The sequence below is a fragment of the Schistocerca americana genome, chromosome 1 (assembly GCF_021461395.2).
Source record: "Schistocerca americana isolate TAMUIC-IGC-003095 chromosome 1, iqSchAmer2.1, whole genome shotgun sequence".
NCBI lineage: Eukaryota > Metazoa > Arthropoda > Insecta > Orthoptera > Acrididae > Schistocerca > Schistocerca americana.
Genome location: NC_060119.1, coordinates 16,909,405 through 16,931,603, shown reverse-complemented (window position 1 = coordinate 16,931,603; position 22,199 = coordinate 16,909,405). Strand labels below are relative to the sequence as shown.

The window sequence follows — 22,199 nt, the reverse complement described above, 5'->3', positions numbered from 1 at the left end:
TTATCCTGATAAGTTTCAACATTTAGCACAAGATGCTGCATGTCATGATCAGATAGCCCATTTACTATTGGTTTTGTGATATGACTTTTTTTCCCTAGATTTGTCTACAAAGATATTACCAATAGCAGTCTCAGAGCATTTGCATATCCTAGTTGCAAAGTTCACAGTAGGAACAACATTGAATGATGCAGACTAGATGACAAGGAGCAAAATCCTTCCCCCAATACCCGGTCTGTACCAGGACAGACAGTGACACCTTTTTGGCCACAAAGCTTTTATTTTCTGTGGGAAAACATTGAAGACAAATACAGGAAAGTTAGAGCCATTCTAAGATGATGAGTGGTTCCCTCGTCATTAAAACAGGTGCTGCTATCTTTTCAAAAGTTAGATAACATTCCCATACTGTTACTCCACACAAATCTTAGTGTGACCCAGGTATCCTCCTCCTGAAATCTGACAATCCCCCAAGGGGGCTCACCATTCTTTAGCAGGTTCGTGCTTGGTTACCACGGGGCCGCAGCCTTTGCAGCATCTTTTCCCTTCCGTGCTGCACATCTATCCTCTTGCTATTCTTTTTCCCCTCCCTTGGAGAACATGTCTGTGGTGTTATTGAGAATGTTCTGCATTGTCTGCCGCTGACATAACAGTCTTATTGCTGTTTTTCGTTCCCTTTTTCTTTCTTTGTTTCCCTTCTCCTCTCATTCCTCTGCTTTGGCAATTGAGGTTCCTCTTTTTCTTCCTCCCTGTGCGCTCCTGAAGGCCAGCCCATGAGTCTGATGTGTAACGCACGAGTGGGTAACGCGTAATTCCCAGCCCCGGATTGACAGGTAGGGTTCGCATGTATCCCTTGGTACAGGACTGGCCCAGGGAGGGGAGATTGCCTGATCTGCAACCTTCCCAAATTGCCAATTTGTTCATCTCAGGAGGTGTGACCTGAAGTGTGGACAATCATCCCCATGTGGAGAGGGCCCCCAGTTGGAAGGAGTGTGCCATCAGAGACGCTGCCAATCTTCAGGGATTTTCTTGCAGTGAGCCGATCATCTGCACAATCAATGTCTACGAAATGTAAATGGAATGAGGCTAACAATTCAGACCTTTTCAGCTGCACCACAGTTACTTGTGTTATCATGTACTGAGATGGTCAGTCCTTTGCCACGGTAAATCCGTTTATTATTCAGAAAGGTTTTGACACAATTTCAAGCTCTGTGAAATCCTGCTCTCGTTTATGGAATGGCACTTTGCTTTTGGAGACTACTTCTGATAGCAACTGCTTGCTGCCTCACTTCTCCACGGCTGTCCTGTTCATGTCAAGGCCCATAGAACTCTGAATTCTTCCCGTGGTGTTATTTGCACTAGGCTGCTCGACTGTCTGACTGAGGCCGAAATCCGGTCTTATCTCTGATCAGTGTGTCATTGCCATCCGTTGAATGATGAAAAAGGTAGATTCATCCTTAGTGGCCACCTGCACTCTTTTTTCCTCACCTTTGATAGTGATGCTTCTGACCAAAACCAAATCGAGCTATGAAATTATCACAGTCCGACCGAACATTCTGAACCAGATGCGCTGTTACCAGTGTCATTGTTTCAACCACACTAGACTGTCTTGTCGACACACAACCAAATGTGTAACCTGTGGTAGGGATACGCACGAGGGCAATTGTCCGCTTCCTCCTCCCTGCTGTATCAACTGCAATGGTGGCCATGCCGCTTTCTCTCGGATTGTCCCGTGTATCTCGATGTGCGGGCTGTCCGAGAGACCCGGGTAAAGGAAAAAGTGCCTTACGCAGTCACTCGTAAGCTATTGGCTAGTCGTAAACCCTTCGTTCTCCTGCCTGGCACCTGTAGTTCTGTTCTTGTTACCCCTCACGCCACGAAGGACGTGACCGTGCAGACGTGCGACCTCGAATTCAGCTCTGTGGTTGTGAAATCACCCAGTGTCGAGGTAGCATCTGCATTGCCCTGTCCAGCTGTGCAACAAGCCATCAAACTCTCACCTCAAGGGGCAAAGCCATTGGCTACACAACTGGTTGGCTGAAAAGGACAGAAGGAGTACTCCCGTGAAGGCTTCCTATGTCTCTCCAGAGTCTTCCTCTGCTAACTGGAAAGGCTTGAAGTCCACCAAAGGCAGACAGTCTTCTCCTTCACCAACTCGGAGGTCCTCTTTGACGGTGTTGCCGTGTGATACCTTAGCCCGGCCAGCCTCTGTGTCGCCAGTGCGCACCACCAACTGTTTTTCTGTATTGGGCTCCACAGATTGACAGCAAAAGTAAGCTGATGTATCTGTGCCCTGTAACAGTGACTCTTTTCAGGCTGTCACTCAGCAGCCGCCTAGGTGGCACCCCTTCATCTCTTCTTCATGATTCTCCTCCAATAGAACGTTTGTGGTCTTCGGTCCCACAATTAGGATTTACGACTGCTTTTAGCATCGCAGCGTCCCCTTGTACTCTGCCTTCAGGAAATGAAATTGTGTCCTCACGACTGCTTGGAGCTTTCCCATTTCTTCCCAGTTTCATTCCATCTCGAGGGGGCATCGTGCCACTCGTACGAGATGACATTCGTAGCGAACCCGTGTCCCTGGCTACCCATCTTCAGGCTGTTCCAGTACGCCTTTTCCTCCCTCACCTGACTTTTTCCCTCTGTACTATTTATGTCCCTCTGTCATTTGATTTCATCAGGGCAGACTTTGTTCAGTCTATTGGGCAGCCACCTCGTCCATTTCTGTTACTCAGTGACTTTAGTGTGCATCATCCCCATTGGGGTTCTCCCAGGACCTGTCAGAGAACTGCCATCTTAGCTGATGTTCTTAATCAACTCGACCTCTTTTTACCTTAACAATGGAGCACCCACATTCCTTTCTGACTCCTCGCAGACCTATTGCTATTTGGACCTATCCTTCTACACTGCCCAGCTTGCCCGTCATCTTGAGTGGTCCGTTCTGACAAGTTCTCGAGCGACCCTGTCCCGTGTGCTATCTGTCTGCTGACTCCTACCCCAGTTGCATGCACACTCAAATGGCAGTTTACTAAGGGTGACTGGTGGCTTTATTCCTCCCTGGTGAACTTTGAAGAACAAGATTTCCCCAATTTGAGATGACCAGGTTGAATATCTCAAATGTTGTGTTCCATTCCTCCCACTTCCTCTTTACTAAGCTGTGTCCCAGTCCCTTGGTTGACTGAGGCATGCCGCGACTCAATTTGTGAATAGAGACCTGCTCTCCGCCTTTTTAACCATCATCCTACTATGACAAACTGCATTCGTTATAAGCAGATGTATGCAAAGTGTCGTCACATTCTTCGGGAAAGCAAAAAAGCTAGCTGGCTTTCATTTGCTAGTTCTTTTAACAGTTCCACCCCTTCCTCTGTCGTGTGGGCCAACTTCCGACGGCTCTCTGGGACCGAGATCCATTCGTCAATTTCCGACCTGAAAGTAGCGGATGATGTTATCGTGGACCCTCTTGCTGTCTCCAACCTCTTGGACCCCTATTTTGCAGACATTTTGAGCTCTTCCCACTATCACCCTGCCCCCATCAGAACGAGTGTAGGTGACTTGGACGATACACTTTTCTTCTCAGAACCTTGAGTGCTACAATGCCGCCTTTAGTATCAGGGAGCTAGATCGTGCTCTCAGTTCATCCCGATCCTCAGCCCCAGGGCCGGATGCTGTCCATATTCAGATGTTACTTCTCTCTTGCAGGCAAGCACTTTCTGCTTAACATGTACAACCGCATCTGGGCAGAGGACACATTTCCTGCACATTGGCATGAAGCCACAATCATTGTGGCTTCACACCAATGTGCAGGAAATACCTAAACCCAGGAAGGACAAAGAGCTGCGTTTGCAAGGTGATGGAATTATTGCTTGAGTCTTGCAATTTACTAATGACAGTGTGGCTTTTGAATATGGTGTTCTGCAGTTGACCATCTTGTTACTTTGTCCGCCCGTGTCATTATCAGTTTTCTGCGGAAATCCCAGACTGTGACATGTTTTTGATTTGGAGAAGGACTATGGCACCTGCTGGAGAACTGGTATCCTCCAGACTCTTTACATGTGGGGCTTCCGTGGCCACCTGCCCTGTCTCCTTCCAGAATTTTTAAAAGACAGAGTTTTGAAGGTGCTTGTGGGTTCTGCCTTGTCAGACACCTTTATCCCGGAAAACGGTGTGCCTCAGGGTTCCGTCCTGAGCATCGACCTCTTTGCTATCGCCATTAACCTTTTTGGTGACTATTTTGCTATATATTGCAGTTCTCCATGGACCTGTCCACTGAGCGGCATCTTGAGTGATGTTGTGATAGTCTTTACTCCTGGAGCATTGACAGTGGCTTTTGTTTTTCCACTGAAAAATCATCTGGTGGTGCAAATGGCTTCTCCCACCATCTTTACATTTTGGGCCTGTTGCCCTTCCATTCATTGAAACTATGAAATTTCTGGGGCTTCGATAGGAAACAATCTTGCTCCTCACGTGTTTTTCCTGGCAGCCCACTGTACGTGGTCCTTCAATGTCCTACATGTCCTCAGTGATACTTCCTGGGGTGTCGATCAAACTGTCCTCCTCCCTTAGTACTGGTTCCTTGTCCGTTCGAAAGTCAACTATGGGTGCTTCGTTTATGTGACTGCATGTCCATCCCTCTTACACCTTCCCAACATCCCTCTTACACCTTCCCAACAGTATTTATCATCGTGGCATCCGTTTGGCCACTGGCGCCTTTTACACGAGCCTGGTTGAGTGTCTGTTTGGTCTGTATGCTGAAGCTGCTGAACTACCACTGTCCTACTGCTGTGACTTTCTCATCAGTAGGTATGCATGTCATTTGTCTGCAATGTGTAGCAACACATGCTGTGCCTCCTGCTTCTATGTTTCGTTTGATTGTTAGTATTGGGCGCAGCCCTCTTCTCTGTTACCTCATGGAATCTGCTTTCGGCACTTGCTTCGGCAGCTTACCTTCACACTACTTGCAACTTTCTCGGTGGGTGTGAACCCTTCACCACCTTGGCTTCGTGAAGTGGCCCATGTTAACCTTGCCCTTCATTTACTTCCTAAGGACACTACTCCAGCCTCGCTCTGTCGCCTTCAGTTTCATGACCTTCGCATGGAATTTCGCGATAGTGCCATTGTGTACACTGATGGCTCTCGGACTGACCTTGGTGTCAGGTGTAACTCTGTCATTGTTGCCCACATCCTAGGTATCGGCTTCCGGCACGCTACTCAGTATTTACAGTGAAGCTTTTTGCCCTGTATCACGCCATGGATTACATCCGGCGACACCAACTTTTCGATTGTGTCTTCTGCTCAGATTCTCTCAGCGTTCTTAAAGGCTGTGTGCTGTACGCTGCCCATTCCTTAGTGCAATGGGTCCAGAAAAAATGTCACTTGCTCTCTCTTGGTGGAGCCACTGTGAAGTTTATGTGGGTTCCTTGTCATGTTACCTCAGCCCACTAGTTCATATATTCCCTGTGTTACCATCTACCAGGAGGTGGTGTTCCTTTGGCATCGCCATTGGTCCACCCTTCATGGGAATAAGCTCAGGATTATTAAGCTTTTCCCAGTGTCATGCACGACCTCCTCTCGATCTTCCATCTGGGAGGAAGCCATTTTAACCCGGTTGCATATTGGGCACTGCCTTGTTAGCCATCATCATTTGATAAGTTGCACTCCCCCACCACTTTGTACACATTGCACCCAGGTGACGGAATGCCCATTTTTTAACTGTTTACATTCCCGCTTGGGTTTGCCGTCTGAGTTATCGGCCGTTTTAGCAAGTGGTGCCCAGGCTGTTGACCGTGTTTTACGTTTTGTCTGTCAAAGCAATATGGCCTTCATGCCATTTAATTTTTAATTTTGGGCCTCCATTTCTAAGTGGTGTGTTTAGTAGCTCTTTCTCCATGTCCCTGTTTGTAGCTGTCTTCTCTTATTTCAGTAGGGATTGACGTTTAGCCATTTTTTAACTCCTCTCTGTTTTCGTGTTCTATAGTTTTGACGTGGGCGTGTATGACCCCAGTTGTTTTTGCGCTTTAAAAACAAAACAAAAAAATGACAATGAGCTGCAGGTCAACTTAGAGTGACAAGGTGTGCACTTCGTCTATTGTGTCCCTGGGGGAACAATGGAAAACAGATTTCCTACCGCGGGCTTGCCTTGGCTTTCAAGGATGATGCATTGCATGAGAAGGTTGATGTGATGACCTACGATGTGACATGAAAACCCAGCATTTCTCTGAGCATTATGCTTGGGCATGTGAAAACTACCATCCCGCCTTTCAGCCCATAGAATAGCTAGTGGAGAAAAAGCACTTATCTTTTACTACCCACAACCTGGAGCCATATAGTGCTCCAGTCAGTGAATGGGGACTCACCAGTGCCATAGCCCGTTGCTTTCACATAGTCCCAGGCCCAGACTGCATCCACAACTAAATTCTGAAACATATCTCAGTATTTTGTCAGCATCACATCCTTCCTCATTTTTATTGGATCTGGAATGAGGGCGAGTTTCTACCTTAGTGGCGAGAAAGTATGATAGTTCTGGTACTGACACTGGGTAAGAACCCCCCACATATTGACGTTCTCTGTAAGTTGCTCTAATGTGTGGTGAACAAGCGGCTGTTGGCTCCATGAGTTGGTGCCTTTTGGGTGCTCCTCAGGGTGGTTTTCACAAAGACCGCTCCACTGCTGATAATTTGGGTCTCTTGGAGTCCACCATCCGTTTGGCCTAAGCACACCATCAGCACCTCATCGCTGTCTTTTTCGACCTACCGAAGGCTTAGGACACGACATGGCATTAGTACATCCTCACTAAGTTACATAAGTGGGGTCTCCAGGGTCCACTGTGCGTACCGGGTTCAAGTACCCCATATCCAAGAGAATGGGGTCCCATAGGGTGCTATACTGAACATCCCCCTTTTTCTGGTTGCCATCAATGGTCAAGCGGCAGCTATGAGGTCTTCAGTATTGCCCTCCTTGTATGCCAATGATTTTTGCATTTATTATTGCTCCTCAAGCTTGGTTCTTGCTGACAAGGGGAGGCCGCCAATTATGAAATTCAGATTCGATTCATACTACGCATAATAAAAGCTCTTGGCCAGAGGTGTAATGTGGCAAAGCACCAAGACGCACTTCTCAGCCATTGTCGAGAAAATCGACAGTTAAAAGAAACCGTTGCGGTGAAATACTCTCTACGATTAATAATTTTCTACAGCGTCGGGTTCGTAATCCGAAGGTCGCCGGATCGAATCTCGCGCCACGCAATTTTGTTTTATTATTAGTTTTTTTGTAATTCAAATACACACACACACGCACACGCACACACACACACACACACACACACACACACACACACTATTAATGAAGTGCTTATGCATGTTGGTGAAGGCGGATCGCTCTCCAATTGTACCGCCTCCATTTTTCCGTTTGTTTAACAGGGTGTACCAAAGCTCTCACGTCCGCACTGATTTTCGACGAAGTTATAAGTTGCGCTAGAGACCGCATCTACCTTCTATCGAAGTTAGCAGGCAACTACGCTGCTATGCGGCGGCTCGTTTCGGCCCATTCAACATCTGTCCTTCAAGTGTAACGAGTGAGTAACGGAGTTTATATTTCATACCTGCCACAGCAAATTTGTGTTCGTGGGGTCTCTATTCTAATTCGCAATACGTATTCGTTTCGGAATATCGTTTCTACGTCTTCCGTTAACTATACGTGCTTAACATTATGAAGACAATTAATAACATTTGTGAAATACAACTTTGTTTGCGGAAAACATAATGATGTTCGAAGTGGCCAGTTTTTCCACGACAAACGACTTTCAACGACTTATTATATGCATAATGGTTGCAACTGATTGCCGGGAATTTTATATATATATGTGTGTGTGTGTGTGTGTGTGTGTGTGTGTGTGTGTATACCCATTTGAATTACAAAAAACAAATACTAAAAAAAAAAAGGTTGCCTGGCGCGAGATTCGATCCGGTAACCTTCGGATTACGAAACCGAGCGCTTTCCGCTGCGCCACGACGATGTAGAAAATTATTAATCGTAGAGAGTATTTCACAGCAATGGTTTATTTTAACTGTCGATTTTCTCGACAATGGCTGAGAAGTGCATCTTGGTGCTTTGCCACATTACACCTGTGGCCATGAGCTTTTATTATGCGCAGTATGAATCGGATCTGAATTTCACAATTGGCGGCCTCCCCTTGTGAGTGTCACCTACAGCACACCATATGAAAGGTGCAGTGATGGGCTCACCCATGGCTCCTGGTTTTCTGGCGCCAAGACTCTTTGTCATGTAGTTCTGTTGCCATCATACTGCCCACTCACACCCAGACGTTACCTACATCATCAATTACTTCTTGTCGTTGAGACGCACCACATTTTGGGACAGGTCTTCAATTCCAGTCTGACATGGTGTCCCCACTGTGACTGACTTAAGTGAAAGTACTGCTGACACTTCAATATTCTTCACTGCCTCAGCGATACTAACTGGCATGCAGATTGTTGTACTCTTTTGTGGCAAAGTCATGATTCCGTCCCATCTTGATTATGGGAGTCTTCCACATGGTTCACCATCAGCCTCAGCATTGCAGATACTGCACCCCCATTCATCATTAGTGGAGGGGGGGGGGGTGTCCTCATGACAGGAGCCTTCCGAACTAGCCCTGTGAACAGCCTACCAGTCAAGGCTGGAATCCCTCCATTACCTATCAGGAACCAACAACAACAGCTACTGAATTAAGTGTAACACTTCATAGCTTCCCTGAGCATCCCAGCTGCTGTGTCCTTATCCTTGGAAGGGAGCTCCACCTCCCACAATGGCAACTTCGTCCACTGTCACCTCTGGTCAGGGAGACATGGCATATACCCCCACAGCTTGTGGCCTGACCTCAGACTTGTCTTGAAGCCTTCTTTCGTCCAGAAGATCCTATACACCTAACAATATTTTACCACCTGTTCTTGGCTGTCCTTAAGATGTATTCGGGTTGGGAAATGGTATTCACAGATGGCCCAACAACTGACGGATGAAAAGGCTTGCATACACACAAGCACGGTGCATTGAATTCCACTCTCTACCAAATGGCTGCAGTTCCTTCACTGCTGAATTTATAACCATTAAACTAGCCCTAAGCCATGTTCAGTCTTGTACTGGCAAGAGTACCCTAATCTGTAGTGACTCCTTTAGCAGCCTTCAGTGTGTAAACCAGTGCAACTGTCCTCACCCCCTGTTTACGCCTATCCAGGAACTTGTCTCTGACCTCTGTCAAGCTGGTCAGCTACTGGTATGGTGGGATTTCAGGAAATGAATGAGCTGACTGGTTGGTCAAGCCAGCCACCATGATTCAGGTTCTGGGAATGGGGGTCCCAGAGCTGGAGCTTTGGTCATTTATATGCCATGGATAGCTGCAAGTGTGGTATCAGAATGGTCTGCCCTGATCTCCCCATTGCAGCGCAATTAAGGAGACCATGAGAAAGTGTCAGTTTTCCCTGTGTGCTCCTTGCAGGGAATCCACCATCCTGGCCACACTCGGCTGACCCATTGCCACATTCTCTGATGGGAGGATTCCCCTCACTGCCGACGCGGAGCCTGCCTGATGGTGGCCCCGTTGCTCATAGCCTGCCCTAATTTGGCTGCTCAGAGGCAGGATCTTAATCTTCTTGGTGTGTTCCCTCTGATGCTAGCAGCCAGTATCAAATCAGCTGATCTGATGTTATGTTTCGCCTGCAGAAGCTCTCCCTGCTGGACGGTGCAGATAGGTGGCAACTCACATGTCTTAGGGTGCCAACCTCTGTGAATGACCTGGCCGGTGGTGAAGTTGATAGTGAAGGACGCCACAATGTTTATCCTTGGCTGAGAAAAAATAACTTTTGAAAAATCATAAGAAGTTTTTTGGTTAACTGAAGAAAACTAACTTGAGATTTCCACTACCAATATATGTGCCTATAAACTATTAAAATTTCATTAAAATTGGACAAATTCATTTCAAGCTATATAGTTTTAAAGTGAACAGTTCATAGCAAAGATGGTCAGAACTGGGCAATCATTGCAACAATCTAAAATAAAAAATATGTATTGAACTTAAAACTAAATTGCTCTGTATAGTCTAATGTGAAATAAAACAACAAAAATATTGGTGTGACTTATTTTGTGATAGGCCCATTGGTTCACTTGTTGAGCATAATGGATAATGCTTTGAAAAATAGATGTAAGATGAACATCAACAAAAGCAAAACAAGGATACTGGAATATAGTGGAATGAAGTCAGGTAATGCTGAGGGAATTAGATTAGCAAATGAGGCACATAGTCATAGACGGGTTTTGTTATTTGGACAGCAGAGTAATTGATGATGGCTAAAGTAGAGAGGATATAAAATGTAGACTGCTGATGGCAAGAAAAGCATTTCTGAAGACGAAAAATCTGCCAACATTGAATATAGATTCAAGTGTTAAGAAGTATTATCTGAAAGTGTTTGTGTGGAGTGTAGCCATGATGCAAGTGAAACGTGGACAATAAACACTAGGCAGGAAGAGAATAGAAGCTTTTGACGTGTGGTGTTACAGAAGAATGCTGAAGATAAAATGGTTAGATCACGTAACTAATGTAGAGGTATTGAGTAAAAATGGTGAGAAAAGAAATTTGTGACACAACCTGACTAGGAGGAGGATTCAGTTGATAGTATTGGGTGGAGGGTGGTGGTGGTGGTGAAATTATAGTCAAACCAAGAAATGAATACATTAAGCAAATTCAGGAGGATTGTAAGTTGCAGTAGTTATTCAGAGGTGAAGAGGCTTGCACAGGATAGAGTAGCATGGAGAACTGCATCAAAACACGTCTTCCGACAAAAGAAGAAGATGATGATGATAACAGTTGGAATCAGTAAATACGTATAAATACTTGGGTGTAATAAATTAGTAGGGACATGGAGTGGAATGATCACATATTCTCAGTTGTGGGTAAATCAGGTAGCAGAATTCAATTTATTGGTAGAATACTTGGGAAATGTAATTGGTCTAGAAGGGAGATTTGCTTAAAAACCACTTATATGATGCATTTGAGAATTTTGCTTAAGTATGTAGTACCAATACCAAATAGGACTTGCTGGGGATATTGAGTATATGCTGTGAAGGGCAGCAGAAATGCTTCCAGGTTTTTTTTTTTGATCTGCAGGAGTGCGACACTGAGATGTTGAAGGAACTGTGCTGGTAGATTCATGAAAATAGACGAAACTATCCTTACAAGGGAACCTCCCCATTCCACCCCCCTCAGATTTAGTTATAATTTGGCACAGTGGATAGACCTTGAAAAACTGAACACAGATCGATCGAGAAAACAGGAAGAAGTTGTGTGGAACTATGAAAAAATAAGCAAAATATACAAACTGAGTAGTCCATGCGCAAGATATGCAATATCAAGGCAGGTGTGAACAGAGGAACGACGTGGTCCCGTGGTTTGCGTGAGCAGCTGCAGAGCGAGAGGTCCTTGGTTCAAGCCTTCCCTCGGGTGAAAATTTTAATTTTTTATTTCCGGTTTACATGACAAACTCTTATGTTTTCATCACTTTTTTTGGAGTGACTATCACATCCACAAGAAAACCTAAATCGGGCAAGGTAGAAGAATCTTTTTACCTATTCCCGAAGTGTATAAGTTAGGTGGGTCAACAACATATTCCTGTCATGTGACGCACATGCTGTCGCCAGTGTCGTATAGAATGTATCAGACGTGTTTTCCTGTGGAGGAATCGGTTGACCTATGACCTTGCGATCAAATGTTTTCGGTTCCCATTGGAGAGGCACGTCCTTTCGTCTACTAATCCACGGTTTTGCGGTGCGGTCGCAAAACAGAGACGCTAAACTTATTACAGTGAACAGAGACGTCAGTGAACGAACGGGCATATCATAACTTTGCGAAAATAAAGAAAGTAAACTTTTCACTCGAGGGAAGACTTGAACGAAGGACCTCTCGTTCCGCAGCTGCTCACGCCAACCAGGGGACCACGGCGCTCCTGAACTCACTTAATCCTTGATGTTGCACATCTTGAGCATGGGCTATTCAGTTTGTATATTTTGCTTATGTTTTCATAGTTCCACGCAACTTCTTCCTGTTTTCTCGATTGATCTGTGTTCAGTTTTTCAAGGCCTATCCACTGTGCCATCTTATAACTAAATGTGAGGGGGGTGCAATGGGGAGGTTCCCTTGTTAGAAAGTCAACTAACATGGTTTCAAGATCCAGCTTTAAATGATGACTCTAGTAATATACTACAATGCCCTATATATATCACTCTCAAAGGAATTGTGAGGATACCTCTAACTACTCGGACAGAAGCAGTGCAGTGGGTAGCACACTGGACTCACATTCGGGAGGATTTAGGTTTTCCATGAGTTCCCTAAATAGCTCCAGGCAAAGGTCAGGATGGTTCATTTGGAAGGACACAGCCTATTTTCTTCCCCATCCTTGACACAATCTGAGCTTGTGCTCAATTTCTAATGACCTCGATGTCGACAAGACGTTAAACTCGATCTTCCTTCCTTAAGACTAATTACAACATACACAAAGGCATTTAAACAATCATCTTTCCTGTGTTCCATATGTGAATGGCAAGCCCTAATAACTGATACAGTGGTACATGCCTGATGCTGTTCACTTGATCATGTAAAGGTGTCCTTTGTTACCTAGTAGGTATGAATGTGAAATGAGTCTCTTTCTCCATATTTGTAGAAATTTCATTTCCCAAGATGCCAAACTGGTTGCTTAATTTGATGGGGTGTAGTATTCTATTCTTAGATAAATTCTCATTATCTACATTTTTAACTTCCTGTCTGGTATGGTTTTTAGTTTTATAGCTACTTCCAATCTGCATCCGATGATGATGTGAGGTAATTCCATGTGAACTGACATAATCTGAAAGGTGCTCCAAGCTCAACTATCTTCGATTTTGTTGAAATTTTTACAGAATATGCCCGAGGTACCTGAATGGACTTTGAGCCAAATTCATGCTATGTATAGTTTTAGCATGCGAGACGGAGATGAGCCAGACACACATTAAATTTTTGGCAGCTTAAATGACCATCACAAAATGGTCAGGATGCGAGGGTCAGGGAATGGTAATTTTAAATCAGGCATATACTGGCAACTTTATCACACTTGATTATTAAATTAAACACACGTAAGGTAATTACTAAATTGTTTAAAATCACCAAGTGAATCAAACACTTTAAATATAAATATAACCACAAAAGACACCATAATAAAAAAAAATCGTTGCCACATTCTGTTGCCACACAAGACAGTTGAAAACAAAGTGAAATTTGCACCAAGATTGCACCTGGGGATGCAATAATTTAAAGATTAAATTAAATCTCAGGAACGTATAAGTACTGGATTGCACTCTGTTGTGTACATAGTTCCGCATAGTCAGCGTGTACACAACGTTCCCACTAGAGCGCGCCTTGCTAAGCAAAACAGCGCAGGTGCAGTGCTTGTCCGTCTCTGCACTACGAGATGGCTCTGCCTTAGAGACGGACCAAATTCTGCTTCTGCCGATCCGCGTATTAATATGTAACGCAGCCAATGAGATTGCTGCTAATGTAGAACCTTTTCTCCTCGCGGATCACACTTGCTCAGTGATACCTGAACGCTCGAGGTATTATAACGAGTGTACAGGCCTTCGAGCAGTCAGTCTGCATTAGTCTGTAGTCAAGTTTGTCTGCGCCTAATAAGATTATCATATTCCTGTACATAGCCATGAAGAGAAATGTATAGACACTTTGTCAAGTACCAGAGATATGTGAGAATAAGATTAACGTACCAAGACCAAAGGAACTTCAGATTGTCAATTGTAAATAGCATCCAGAATCGAGTTAAGTAAGGCTTATGATTGTTATTATTTTAATAAATGTGTGTGAAAATTAATCAAGTTCTGTTTAAAGTTGGTCACCGTCAATCTGCTACTCTAAGCGTGCAAGTGGCATTTCTATTGTCTGACCTAACGGCAGAAGATAAACACGTCACGATAAGACCACGAGACACATTGCTGACACTCGCCTACTTTGCTAGAACGACAAGTCAAATAATCTGATGGTGTGTGTACCGAAGGTCTTACAGTACGCACACCACACACTCCCTTCAGAATCTGAAGTAAAAGGAACACAAATTTAACATGTACCATAATAACTGATACCTGATTTTTAAGTGTCAAACACAGATCCAGTTTTTGTCATCACGTAAATGATGAGTCAGCTGATTTCGTATGAGCATTTTTGAGGTTTACTGATGCAAGTTCACTAGCTCTACTTACGTAACTCAGCAGACAGAAGCTTACATACTAATTCCTGTTCTAGGGTGATAATGACTGCCACAGCAATTTCACACCAGGTATCCTTTGAACTACTTTTGTGGCAGGAGCAGACCTGGATCCACTACATGGAAATGTTCCACATAAGCAACTTAAACACCATGAAATGACCGATGTTGTATGTGGTTACCAATCATGTAGCCTGCTCCAAACTAAAAAATCCGCCACCTTTTCGAGTCGGCATTCAGCACCTTGTGTGGGTGATGTTAATGTGCTCACCACTGCCAGGAGACTTCCTGGCCAATGTACCTCTAAAATCCCTCTCCGGTGCCATGCTCATGCACTGTTTGAAAACCGATGTGTGTGGAAATCAACCCCTCTTGCGTGGTGCCAAGAAAACTCTTAGAGACTTTGAACTGGTACACCAGCTAGTCTGAGTGTGGTTTCTAAACAATTTTCAACACTCTTTTAGGGAAATACTGATGTGGTTCCCAATACCTGCCTCATGAGTTACGATAGCACACAGAATAAAGCTTATATGACAGACAGATGGTACACACACATTCCCAATCATAGGTATCCTGTGGCTGTTACGACAGTATGAGCATCTGGCCACAAAGTTAAAATAAAGTGAATGTGCCAAAACATGAAAACAGCAGATAATCTTGTACGACAGGATAATGCGCTGTGTGTGTGTGTGTGTGTGTGTGTGTGTGTGTGTGTTTTATTGTTTGTTTGTTGGAGGGGCATTTCTGTTTTTTTTTTTAACCACCTTATATTTTTCAAGTTCTTGAGTTACTTTGCATGCTTTGTTTGTAATACTGTGCTAACTCGTAATGGTTTTATTTCAGAATTAACAAAGGATGAGTACACTGTTGGACGATTGCCAAATTGTGATGTAACAATTACAGAAAGAGAAGTTAAAAAAGAAGTGCTGACAACAATAAGCAAATTGCATTTTAAAATAAGGAAGACGAAAGTAGGGGATGCACAAGCTGTATACCTGGAAGACTGCAGTTTTAATGGAACATTTGTTAATGGCGAGAAAATAGGGAAAGGCAGAGTAATAGTGCTACAGAGCAATGACCAAATAAGCCTTGCTGCTGCACCTTTTCGGGGTAAGTGTTGAATGAACTTGCCGTATTTAGTCTAGATTTTCACATGACTTTTTATCATTTGTTTTTCTTTTTTAAAATTATTATTATTAATATTAATATTAATATTAATATTAATATTAATATTATTAATATTAATATTATTAATATTAATATTAATATTAATATTAATATTATTAATACACTTAAATTTGTTTTGAGAATAATCCCCCAAAACAGTATGCATTTGAGTCATTTTCTAGCTGTATCTAGAATGTGATTCCACTGTTTGTGCAAGAATCCAAATTAGTTAGTTAGTTGGTTAGTTAGTTATGTGTTCAATTAGCGTCAATCCAAATGAAATGGTCCAATAAAAATTAAGTTGCTTGCTTGTCCATTTGTAAATATTCTAAGAATATAATAGAAGGAAACATTAAATGAAAATAACTGGAGAAAGTAACTGGAGATCTGTTGTGAAAAAAGGCGAAAAAGTGTTGGTTAAAGCTGGGCTATGTTGATCCTGTGGTGAACTTGGTGTGCACAAAGGTTAGGTGGTTGTGTTGCCGCCAAAACACGTTAAAGGATGGAGAAATTCGGGAAAATTTCGAAAAAAACTGCGTGTAAATGTATTAAAAGGAGTGGTTTTGTGGTGGCAGATTATGAGAATGAGGCTAACAATTGTCTGGCGAAGAAATAATGACGTTAAAACCCGTGGGAAGCGGCTAAAAATTATCAGTGGTGTGCGAAAAACGGAAATGGAAATAAAGCGAAAGTTATCAGAACTAGACGAAATGGTTGTTTAATAGGTGAAAGGAACTGTTTGTGGACTAGAAACGGTGGATTTATAGCACCTATTAAACAACCATTTCGTCTAGTTCTGATAACTTTCGCTTTATTTCCATTTCCGTTTTTCGCACACCACTGATAATTTTTAGCCACTTCCCACGGGTTTTAACGTCATTATTTCTTCGCCAGACAATTGTTAGCCTCATTTTCGTAATCCGCCACCACAAAACCACTCCTTTTAATACATTTACACGCAGTTTTTTCGAAATTTTCCCGAATTTCTCCATCCTTTAACGTGTTTTGGCGGCAACACAACCACCTAACCTTTGTGCACATCATTGTAAATATTATAATTATTTTATGTGTGATTACCCTATAATTGAGAAGTTCAAAACAGTTTTTAAAAAATTTACCTTTCACCTTTACTGAATGGCGGCCATTTTCATTTGTAAACGCGCGACAATGTTTGTTTAGAGACGTTAGCACAAATATGAACATCTCTGCACTGGGTTAAGTTATAACATTACAATTGACATGATTGTTTTTAGAAAAGTATCCTCTACAACATTGTCTATTACACAAAATACCCTAAATTCAAAAATAACCAGTCAAAATGACCTCAAAGTTTCGTATCGAAATTTTCAGAAATCCACTTTTTAGGCCCAAAAATAACAAACAAGGAGTGATTTATGAGTGTCTATTTTTTTCCTATAGTTAGATATCATACACTACTAACGTCATGTAGAGCAAGAACAGTTACAAATGTTTCCTTAATTTTTTATGAATTTTTGAAATTTGAAAATTTCCATTTTTGTAAAGTTTGGGTTTAGTTTTCTCAGGTGGTACGGAATATAAAAATAGGATTTTTGCACAGTTTGTACATGTATATGATAGCAACAAACTGTAAAAATTTCAGCATTAATATCGGACTGTGAACAGAGATACGAAATTTTGAAATTGAGGACATAATTCACATTACTCTACAACTGACTCTAAGGCTGTTGCCTATTCATGTATGATATTGACGGGATATAATCAGTTATTATTGAAGTAAGGTACTGAATTATATACAAAAAGTGGAAAAAATCACTGAAATTAACATTTATATTATTTTGACATACTTAAAATAAATATTTTCAATTAACATCCTTCGAGATGCGATTGTCCCTAAACCTCGTGGTGAATGTTAAGAACACTTATTTCTTCAGACAGCTTCTGTGATATAGAATAAGACCTCCCAGTTGCTGTGGTAAGTTCAGGCACTGAAAGTTTCCTTAAAACATTTTTCATTGGTATCCAAACTTTGTCACTAGTAGATTTCTTGAATGATCATCTTGGGCCAGCAGGGTGGTAAAAATGCACAAAAACATCATTGTTTTTCAAACTTATTCTTTCAACCTCAGCAAGCCACCACTGTCCATCATACACACATGCCACTATGTCATTCAATGTTAAAGACAGAGATGTAATTTTACTGACACAATGATTCTCATAATTTTCGGTTTCTGATAGCATCAAACTAAGTTTTCTGCAATGCCAAGGAATTTGTGGGAATGCCATGTTCCTTTTACTGCTATACAGTTTTCAAGTCTGGTTTGAAGTGTTGTTTTCATATGCAGAACCGCTTCTTCTTTATTGATCAGATAATAGATGTTGTTGTTGTTGTTGTGGTCTTCAGTCCTGAGACTGGTTTGATGCAGCTCTCCATGCTACTCTATCCTGTGCAAGCTTTTTCATCTCCCAGTACCTACTGCAACCTACATCCTTCTGAATCTGTTTAGTGTATTCATCTCTCGGTCTCCCTCTACGATTTTTACCCTCCACGCTGCCCTCCAATACTAAATTGGTGATCCCTTGATGCCTCAGAACATGTCCTACCAACCGATCCCTTCTTCTGGTCAAGTTGTGCCACAAACTTCTCTTCTCCCCAATCCTATTCAATATCTCCTCATTAGTTATGTGATCTACCCATCTTATCTTCAGCATTCTTCTGTAGCACCACATTTCGAAAGCTTCTATTCTCTTCTTGTCCAAACTATTTATCGTCCATGTTTCACTTCCATACATGGCTACACTCCATACGAATACTTTCAGAAATGACTTCCTGACACTTAAATCAATACTGGATGTTAACAAATTTCTCTTCTTCAGAAACGCTTTCCTTGCCATTGCCAGCCTACATTTTATATCCTCTCTACTTCGACCATCATCAGTTATTTTGCTCCCCAAATAGCAAAACTCCTTTACTACTTTAAGTGTCTCATTTCCTAATCTAATTCCCTCAGCATCACCCGACTTAATTAGACTACATTCCATTATCCTTGTTTTGCTTTTGTTGATGTTCATCTTATATCCTCCTTTCAAGACACTGTCCATTCCATTCAACTGCTCTTCCAAGTCCTTTGCTGTCTCTGACAGAATTACAATGTCATCGGCGAACCTCAAAGTTTTTATTTCTTCTCCATGAATTTTAATACCTACTCCGAATTTTTCTTTTGTTTCCTTTACTGCTTGCTCAATATACAGATTGAACAACATCGGGGAGAGGCTACAACCCTGTCTTACTCCCTTCCCAACCACTGCTTCCCTTTCATGTCCCTCGACTCTTATAACTGCCATCTGGTTTCTGTACAAATTGTAAATAGCCTTTCGCTCCCTGTATTTTACCCCTGCCACCTTTAGAATTTGAAAGAGAGTATTCCAGTCAACGTTGTCAAAAGCTTTCTCTAAGTCTACAGATGCTAGAAACGTAGGTTTGCCTTTCCTTAATCTTTCTTCTAAGATAAGACGTAAGGTCAGTATTGCCTCACGTGTTCCAGTGTTTCTACGGAATCCAAACTGATCTTCCCCGAGGTTGGCTTCTACTAGTTTTTCCATTCGTCTGTAAAGAATTCGTGTTAGTATTTTGCAGCTGTGACTTATTAAGCTGATAGTTCGGTAATTTTCACATCTGTCAACACCTGCTTTCTTTGGGATTGGAATTATTATATTCTTCTTGAAGTCTGAGGGTATTTCGCCTGTTTCATACATCTTGCTCACCAGATGGTAGAGTTTTGTCAGGACTGGCTCTCCCACGGCCGTCAGTAGTTCCGATGGAATATTGTCTACTCCGGGGGCCTTGTTTCGACTCAGGTCCTTCAGTGCTCTGTCAAACTCTTCACGCAGTATCATATCTCCCATTTCATCTTCATCTACATCCTCTTCCATTTCCATAATATTGTCCTCAAGTACATCGCCCTTGTATAGACCCTCTATATACTCCTTCCACCTTTCTGCTTTCCCTTCTTTGCTTAGAACTGGATTTCCATCTGAGCTCTTGATATTCATACAAGTCGTTCTCTTATCTCCAAAAGTCTCTTTAATTTTCCTGTAGGCGGTATCTATCTTACCCCTAGTGAGATAAGCCTCTACATCCTTACATTTTTCCTCTAGCCATCCCTGCTTAGCCATTTTGCACTTCCTGTCGATCTCATTTTTGAGACGTTTGTATTCCTTTTTGCCTGTTTCACTTACTGTATTTTTATATTTTCTCCTTTCATCAATTAAATTCAATATTTCTTCTGTTACCCAAGGATTTCTACTAGCCCTCGTCTTTTTACCTACTTGATCCTCTGCTGCCTTCACTACTTCATCCCTCAAAGCTACCCATTCTTCTTCTACTGTATTTACTTCCCCCATTCCTGTCAATTGCTCCCTTACGCTCTCCCTGAATCTCTGTACAACCTCTGGTTCTTTTAGTTTATCCAGGTCCCATCTCCTTAAATTCCCACCTTTTTGCAGTTTCTTCAGTTTTAATCTACAGGTCATAACCAATAGATTGTGGTCAGAGTCCACATCTGCCCCTGGAAATGTCTTACAATTTAAAACCTGGTTCCTAAATCTCTGTCTTACCATTATATAATCTATCTGATACCTTTTAGTATCTCCAGGGTTCTTCCATCTATACAACCTTCTTTCATGATTCTTAAACCAAGTGTTAGTTATGATTATGTTATGCTCTGTGCAAAATTCTACCAGGCGGCTTCCTCTTTCATTTCTGTCCCCCAATCCATATTCACCTACTATGTTTCCTTCTCTCCCTTTTCCTACACTCGAATTCCAGTCACCCATGACTATTAAATTTTCGTCTCCCTTCACAATCTGAATAATTTCTTTTATTTCATCATACATTTCTTCAATTTCTTCGTCATCTGCAGAGCTAGTTGGCATATAAACTTGTACTACTGTAGTAGGTGTGGGCTTCGTATCTATCTTGGCCACAATAATGCGTTCACTATGCTGTTTGTAGTAGCTTACCCGCATTCCTATTTTCCTATTCATTATTAAACCTACTCCTGCATTACCCCTATTTGATTTTGTGTTTATAACCCTGTATTCACCTGACCAGAAGTCTTGTTCCTCCTGCCACCGAACTTCACTAATTCCCACTATATCTAACTTCAACCTATCCATTTCCCTTTTTAAATTTTCTAACCTACCTGCCCGATTAAGGGATCTGACATTCCACGCTCCGATCCGTAGAATGCCAGTTTTCTTTCTCCTGATATTGACGTTCTCTTGAGTAGTCCCCGCCCGGAGATCCGAATGGGGGACTATTTTACCTCCGGAATATTTTACCCAAGAGGACGCCATCATCATTTAATCATACAGTAAAGCTGCATGCCCTCGGGAAAAATTACGGCTGTAGTTCCCCCTTGCTTTCAGCCGTTCGCAGTACCAGCACAGCAAGGCCGTTTTGGTTATTGTTACAATAATAGATATGCCTTTAATAATATCCTTGCAAAAGAGATGCATGTCCTGTACTGCTAGAATTTGGTCTGTGGCTGGTCTTTGTCGGCTGGCTTTACTTACTTCACGTTTTGTTGTACCTCCTACTCCATCACATGCATCTTTACCATGGCAAGACGCAAAAAAAGTGCCATTCAGCTGCCAACCCAAAGTCTACTTTGTGGTTGCACAGATTTAAAAAATTCTTTTTGATCTTATACTGACTACCACTTATATCTGAAAACTGTATCAGCTTCTCAACCTCTTGAAAAATTTTCTTTAATGTAATTTATTACATACTTTTGAAACATATGTACAGCCAAAGTGTTGTGCCCCAAGTAGTCACTTATAATGCAAATTGAAGAACTGCAAACTTCGCCTTTCTTAATTTTAAAGTAGAAAATAAATGGATATACTATTGCCTGGCCATTGACCCAGTGGTACCCTTGTATTTCATCCTGAATCACAAATGGAAAATTTTCTGCAAAATCAGCTTGCACTATGCATTCAGTTTCTTGAAGTTGTGCTTTTTTGTCCTTCAAAAACTTACTTTGGATTGTAGAAACATAGTGGTGACTTTGGAGTTGTTTTTATGTTGTCAATTAAAAGATTCCAAGTAATCTTCCTGAGATTTATCCACTGTTACCATTTCTGCCCTATCAGTTGTGACCCACTGTTTTAAGGTAATAAAGTCTGGCATTCCCTTATCATATTCGTGAAACAGTTCAATAACGGTTTTCTTACCAGGGCATTTATTACACGAAACTCATCATGCTGTCATAACTGTTAGTGTCACAGACCATTAAATCTCTTAACTCTTTGTAGTTAAGATCACTGTGTTTTGCACCGGCAATCATCAGTTTGACATTTTGATGATATAAACAAACACATATGGAGTGTGTCCCTGAGGATCCAGCCAAAATACACCACTTAGGGTGTAGGTCACAAAATTTTGACCTTCCGATTTTGCATTCAGGATGAGAATTTTTGAAAGCTACATAAAGGTCATTTAAATTTGACAGCACTAGTCGTTTCTGCTTTGTTACTTTAACTCCATTTATAGCAGCTCTTTTGCTGTCTTTGCAACCTGAGCATATTCTACTGTTTTCATCATCTTCAAAAACTGCTTTTTAATTATTTGTTCACTTATACCTACTACTTTCTTCTTTCCTAGAATTGGAAGAATGCCTTGCTATTTCACTAATTTTCAGGTTAGTTTAACCAAAGGATGAGAAATGTTGAATTCATGAACTATTTTTTATCTTTACCATAAGTTGG

The 22,199-nt window shown here is 42.0% G+C and overlaps 1 protein-coding gene across 1 annotated transcript in view; it reads left to right on the top strand.

The window, feature by feature from the left end:
* LOC124545636 (ovarian-specific serine/threonine-protein kinase Lok-like) overlaps window positions 1-22,199 on the top strand; it is a 204,673-nt gene that overhangs the window by 29,576 nt on the left and 152,898 nt on the right. The window contains exon 2 of the mRNA XM_047124585.1: window positions 15,126-15,392. Coding sequence (XP_046980541.1) covers window positions 15,126-15,392 — 267 coding nt within the window. The remainder of the gene's footprint in view (window positions 1-15,125; window positions 15,393-22,199) is intronic.